Consider the following 6,186-nt stretch of genomic DNA (forward strand, 5'->3'; position numbering starts at 1 on the left):
TTTTTGAGCCTTTCCTCTCCTCTTAATTCTCTAAGTTATCCTTCCAAAAGACAATGGTTAAGCTAGAAAGCTTAAACCACACTCCTCTCTACTCTTGCTCAATCACACTCTCACTCAAGCTAGCAAGCATGCACACTCAACACACATAACCCTCTTCTAAGGATGATTTCTTATGGCATAGTCCTTGAAGTTCAATGACAAAGAAACTACCTTCCATGAGATAAGAGTTTATGTGGAAATCAAGCTTTAAAACACCTTCATATTTATTAAACAATCTTGAAACGGTTTTGTACTAATGCTTTTGTGACATTTACGTCCATTTTGACTCATTTCCTTTGGTGCTTTCTCCTAGCATTGATTCCTCGAGGAGAAGCGACCTCTCATGAATCTATCATTCTCTCATGATGTGGTCATATGGCACTCTTAGGTTTTCTACATCTTTAGGCTTGAAAGGCTACAAATTTCTTCTTTGGTTCTAAGTTGTTGTCAACTGATGCATATCTAGTATCAATGTCTTGGTTGGGCCATCTGCTAACCGTTACCAAGTCACGTTATTCAACATAGAAATTAGGTGGGTAAGGAGATTCATTTTGATGATTGGATTTGTCTTGACTAGTCTCGCAAGAGTGGTTCATGCTGGGGCCAGTTGAGGGGGTAACACTTGAGGTAAAACCTATGTGTCCGTATAGGGAATCCTAATGATGATAGGGTTCATATTGGTGTAACCTGCATGTGCACTAGTGGGAGGTGACACTGCCTAAGCTAATGGGTGAGGAGACACTTAGAAAGCTGGCACTCTTGTTATTCTCATCATTGTTTGGGCATGGTAGCAGTTAGTTGATTCATGATTTGTGTATCTCCTACACAATATCCACACCATTGATTTGCTCTAGCTCTTAGAAATGGGCATTTATCTAGTTGCTTCTACAAATAGCACACCATGTCATTTCACGTCTAGGAGTTAAATAAGGATGGCCGGTCTCCCTTGGAGCGGCTTTGAATACTCTTTCGAGTCCTTTGATCATAGCGTTGCTATGTATTTTGTACTCTTGGGTGCTTTGGCCTTCTTTGAATCATGGCTCTTTAACTCTTTGCTCGCTTTTGGTTAATGATTCTGAACTTAGACTATTAGTGGATGGGATGCAATTAAAATCATCATAAAAAACCTATGGCATGTAAGCAACACTCCATAGGGTTCGATGCCTCTTGGCATACAACATATCATGTAGATTCTTCCTTCTCAATCCTTCCAAGAATAATGAAATCAGCCTAGTTTGGCTCAATTTTCCCTCAATAAGGCACCTATTGCTATTCAAGTTCTTGAGTTGATTAATGTAGTCTCTCACTATTTTGTGTTCAAGCTTCTTAGATTGATAAAGTTGAGTTCCAAGCTATGTTTGGCACTTGTTGTAGAGAATCTTGTCACCATAAATGCTAGCTCCAAGTCTTTCATTGTTTCTCATTACTTTTTAAGATTAAGCTAGAAGCATCTATCTCATTCCATCGAACTTCGAAATCAACTTGGATATGAGAGAGGGTCTTATCCTAGGATGGCCATTTTCAACTTTCTCTCTCTCAGTCCTCTTATGGGTCTAATTATTTCCCGAATGACATTTATATTTCTTCTCATTTCTTGGGCTAAATGATTTTTTGGCCCAAAATCTATCGATCTTACAATTGGCTTAGGATCCATTGTGGTTATGTGCCTAGGTTCCACTATATCGGCAGTACATGATGGTTTCACATAGCTATAGATTGGCACCCCAAAAGATGCTTTACTTGGTTGCTCGAAGGGTACAAAACCTAAATGCATCATTGAGTATCCATATACCAATGCTCCTAGAGCTATTGCGACACTTGAGGTCTATATTTGTGGCTCTTGAATCTTATGGTCCCTTGTCCTAATTGGATTGATACTACTGGCTCAAACTGGGGTTATCGAAGATCTGTTTCTTTCTAAAGTCTCTCACCTAATGCTTTTCATCCTAGAAGCTAAATGTTTCTCCTATATAGGGTCTAACATAGAGGGAAGCTACTTTAGGTCTGTGGGTCATTTCCCTTGTGGAAGCTAAATGTTCCTCTTGTATAGGGTCTATTGTGGAGAGAACCCACTTTGGGTCTGCGAGTCATTCACTACAAGAGGCGGGGCCATTATCCATGCTTTTTTCGATGCTATAGAACTAAGCTTAAAATCCCTTAAACGTCGAAATACCCGTTGAAAAAAGCATCGAAATAGAAACGTCGAAATAGGCGCCGAAATAAGCATCGAAACAAGAGTCGAAAAAAGTAGTTTTACCACGCATTTCTCGACAACTATCTTGACTAACATTTCAACGGTTATTTCGACTGCAATTTTGACAGGTATTTTGACACTTATTTCAACTATCATTTAGACGCTGTTTTCGACGGATGCAGGAAACTTTCAACGCTGTTTTCAACAGATGCAAGAAATTTTCGACGGATACAGGAAACTTTCCACGCTTATTTCGACGTGTGTAAGTATTAATTTTTTTTGGAATGATGGTGCATCCAGCTGCAGTCTTGTAGCTGGATGCACCATTATGCCAAATTTATAGAGTACCAAAGGCAACTATACTCTGATGTGAAGAACGAACCGAATTTGTTAAAAAAGTTAGAGAGAGTGCCATAACGTTTTTGACATTACAAAGTAGGTACACAATTCACACAAGTGCAAACAATGGCCAAGCTCTGATGAGATAAGCCAAAATTGAAATTTACATATCAAGCTCTGACGAGATAAGCCAAAATTGAAATTCACATATCAAGCTCTGACGAGATAAGCCAAAATTTGCATACAATGTGTACAAGCTCAAACAAAGATGTGAGCTGACCAAAATGTGTATGTACAAGGGGAAAGACATGGGCAAGGCCACTCTATCCGGAGAGTCCACTCAGGATCAGGCATTGGTCCCTGCAAAAACCATACAAGATGCTTTTTTTGGTATACCAAAACAACGATCTAACATGACAAGGCAAAGCAAGTATACAATCATAAGGTTAAGGCTTGTCGCACTTACCATATCTACAATGCGTCCCTAATTGAGGTTGGCGCCTTCTCGCTCAAGCTTCTCCAAAAGAAAGTATGTGTTATGGCGGTGGCGAGCAATGTCCTCCTCTTCTCCCGTTTTGCCGGTCGACCAACCTTTTGATTCTAAAAGTACCAAAACAACAAGAGAAGTGTTGATACTTACAAAGTAGACATAACATCAAATGAAACATACAAGATAAATGCTGATACTTATAAAGTAGACATGGAATGCGTCCCAACCACCGCTCCCAAGGTGAGAGCTTCCTATGCTCTCCATTCGGGCTTTGGCTGCATCGTCTTGTTGCTTGTAGCGTTGGGAATTTTGAGCATGCTTTTGCCTCTCCATTCGGGCTTTGGCTGCATCGTCTTGTTGCTTGTAGCGTTGGGAATTTTGAGCATGCTTTTGCCTCTCCTCATTCCAATCCTCGGTGCTCATGTACCAAGGCTTCTCACCCCCTGCCTTCACTCTCCTAGTCACATCTCCCCGCCAATGTTTCATGATGTCCACCATGTGGTCCTTTATCCACCTTATGGGGATGACATCACTACCCGGCCGGCTTGTACTCATCCTTGATTTGATTTATGACTTTATCTTTCTTGTCTTTATCCAACTTTGGCCCATAAAGTCATTTGCAAAGACAATGTGGCAAAGCTCGCGGGATGCGGCTCTTCATCTCTTGCCCGACATTATCCAAAACCACATTGCCATTGATGACAATTGTGTAAATTTTTTTTCCATCGGAGCGGGTGTGGACTGTGTCAAAACGTCACACGATGATCATGAGAGCATGGGGTGCTTCTAGCGCTAGATGGGGAAGGACACTTACGTGGGGGCGTAGACCCATCCGTGCCCCCACTTGGACAAAAACCGCCTCCATCTCTACTACTCGAGTGTTGTCCTCTGCAAGTGGACGAGCGACCTGAGGGAGGGGTTCTAGTAGCGGCTCTTTGTGGGGTTTCTATAAGTGAACTAGGGGTAGCGGTGGTGGTGCCCGATGGTGCGGCTAAAGTGCTTGCCCCTCTGCCAAAATATTGTTGTGCCATTGCTCTTTGCTCGGGCGTGGCTTGTGCTAAAAAACCCATAAACTGGTAGGCGACATGGCATATGGAGAGAAGGATGGAGAGTAAGCCGGTGTCTCATATCTGGAGTGTGAGACATGTTTCTACACACACATAACAAAGCCCACATGGACACTTTAATAAGAGCATACACATGAATTATCCCTCAACATTCATTATGCATAAAGCTTATGCATAAAGCTATGCATGAGGCTTATGCATAAAGCATTATGCATAAAGTACTATGCATAAGGCCTTATGCATAAAGCTTATGCATGAGGCCTTATGCATAAAGCTATGCATGAGGCTTATGTATAAAGTATTATGCATAAAGCATGAATGAGCATTATGCATAAAGCATTATGCATAATGCTTATGCGCAGATTTACAAAACAAATCCCCAGCACACCCAAGGGTGCAATAATAATAGAGAAAAGAGAGGAAAGAGAGGAAAGATAGAAAAGCACTTACCTCTTTTTCGTGATGTTGAAAGAGAGGATTAGAGGACCCACAAAACCAACAAAAGGGTGAGGAAAGTATTAGTAATGCATACATACAAAAGCTTATGCATGAGGCCTTATACACAAAGCTTATGCATAAAGCATTATGCATGAGGCTTTTGCATAAAGCACTATGCAAGCCACGCTATCCTAAACTAAACCATATCCCGGCATTATGCATTTAAGCATGCATGTATAGAGCTTAATGCATGCATAAATAGAGCTGAATGCATGCATAGAGCTTAATCTATGCATTAAGCTATATGAGCTTAATGCATAGATTAAGCTCTATGAATTAGAGCTCTATGCATGTGCATTAAGCTCTATGCATAGAGGACCTGCAAAACAAAACCCCTCTTTTTGGTAGATAAAATAGAGGAAAGAGAGGATAAAAAGATAGGAAAGAGAGGAAAGCACTTACCTCTTTTTGGTGATGTTGAAAGAGAAGATTAGAAAACCTACAAAACCAACAAAAGGGTAAGAAAAGGATTAGTAATGCATACATACAAAAGCCCTAAGAACCTAATGCATACATACAAAATCGAAAAGAGAGGAAAGAGAGAAAGGAATTTACCTCTTTTTGGTGAAGTTAAAAGAGAGGATTAGAAGACCTACAAAACAAAACAAAAAGTTGAGAAAAGAATTAGTAATACAAAACCCTAAAAGTGTGAATAGCATGGATACACAAGGAGGTTTATCCTTCAACACACACACCAATTTAACAACCAAGAGGAGAGAAGAGGTGAGGAGAGGAGAGGGGAGGGGAGGGGAGGGGAGGGAGAGCAAAGAAGGAGGTGGAGAAGAGCTTGGGAGAGAGAAAGAACAACCTACAAAATAAATGAGAAAGCAAAAAAACAAGAAAATTACTCATAATTACACATACATTTTACATCACATGTACATGTAACCAAGAGGAGATGGGATGAGGGAAAAGGAGGCATACCTGATGAGGAAGCAAAATACATGCACACGAAAAAAATACAAAAAAAAGAGAGGTTTTGTTTTACTGTAAAAACCTGCATCATCGATATATGCATTGAAAAAAGCGTCGAAATAAGGATGGAAAAAAGCGTCAAAAAGTACATGGAAAATAGCGTGAAAATAAGAGTCGAAAAATTAAAATTCCCATGCTCTTTTTGACGGATATTTCGACAACCTTTTCGACGATTGCTACTTTTCATTCAAATTCAAAATCTTTCCAGATCTTGCATGCCCCCGACATTTCAAATTACCTATCACCGACTACCACCCTCCACAAATACTTAAGGGAGGATTCCTCTCCAAAAATAATCATTCGTTCCCATTTTGCAAATCAATATGGAAACCATGGACAATGCCAAACCATGGACGATGCCACACCCTCAAATTTTGTTGATTTAGAGGAGAAGACTGCCCATGTACTCGCCTGCAAATACCAAGTGGCTCGACGTCGACGAATTTGCAATGATCATACAAAAAATAGAAAATATTTCTGGTGGAGCGATTGGAACATCTAATTAGTGGCAATGTGCGCGCTTTAACAATGACGAACCAGTGGATATCCGGCCTGAACGATGGAGACCAACAAGAGTAGCCACA

General features: G+C 40.6%; 1 protein-coding gene across 2 annotated transcripts; it reads right to left on the reverse strand.

The window, feature by feature from the left end:
* Positions 1-2,649: 2,649 nt before the first annotated feature.
* LOC147604283 (uncharacterized) lies at positions 2,650-4,732 on the reverse strand. Of its 2 annotated transcripts, XM_086795429.1 has the most exons (4): positions 4,580-4,732; positions 3,290-4,212; positions 3,039-3,172; positions 2,650-2,932 (listed from the first exon to the last, which is right to left on the reverse strand). In XM_086795429.1, exons 2-3 carry the CDS (start codon positions 3,615-3,617, stop codon positions 3,057-3,059), a joined length of 444 nt encoding a protein of 147 aa, XP_086651555.1. In that variant the 5' UTR covers positions 3,618-4,212; positions 4,580-4,732; the 3' UTR covers positions 2,650-2,932; positions 3,039-3,056. The 2 variants fall into 2 exon arrangements, with proteins under 2 accessions (XP_086651555.1, XP_086651554.1); XM_086795428.1 differs by lacking the exon at positions 4,580-4,732 and having other exon boundaries at positions 3,290-4,439.
* Positions 4,733-6,186: the final 1,454 nt, after the last annotated feature.

The sequence above is a fragment of the Cibotium barometz genome, chromosome 62, assembly GCF_041138505.1.
Source record: "Cibotium barometz isolate CiBa-2024 chromosome 62, ASM4113850v1, whole genome shotgun sequence".
In the NCBI taxonomy this organism is placed as follows: Eukaryota; Viridiplantae; Streptophyta; class Polypodiopsida; order Cyatheales; family Cibotiaceae; genus Cibotium; species Cibotium barometz.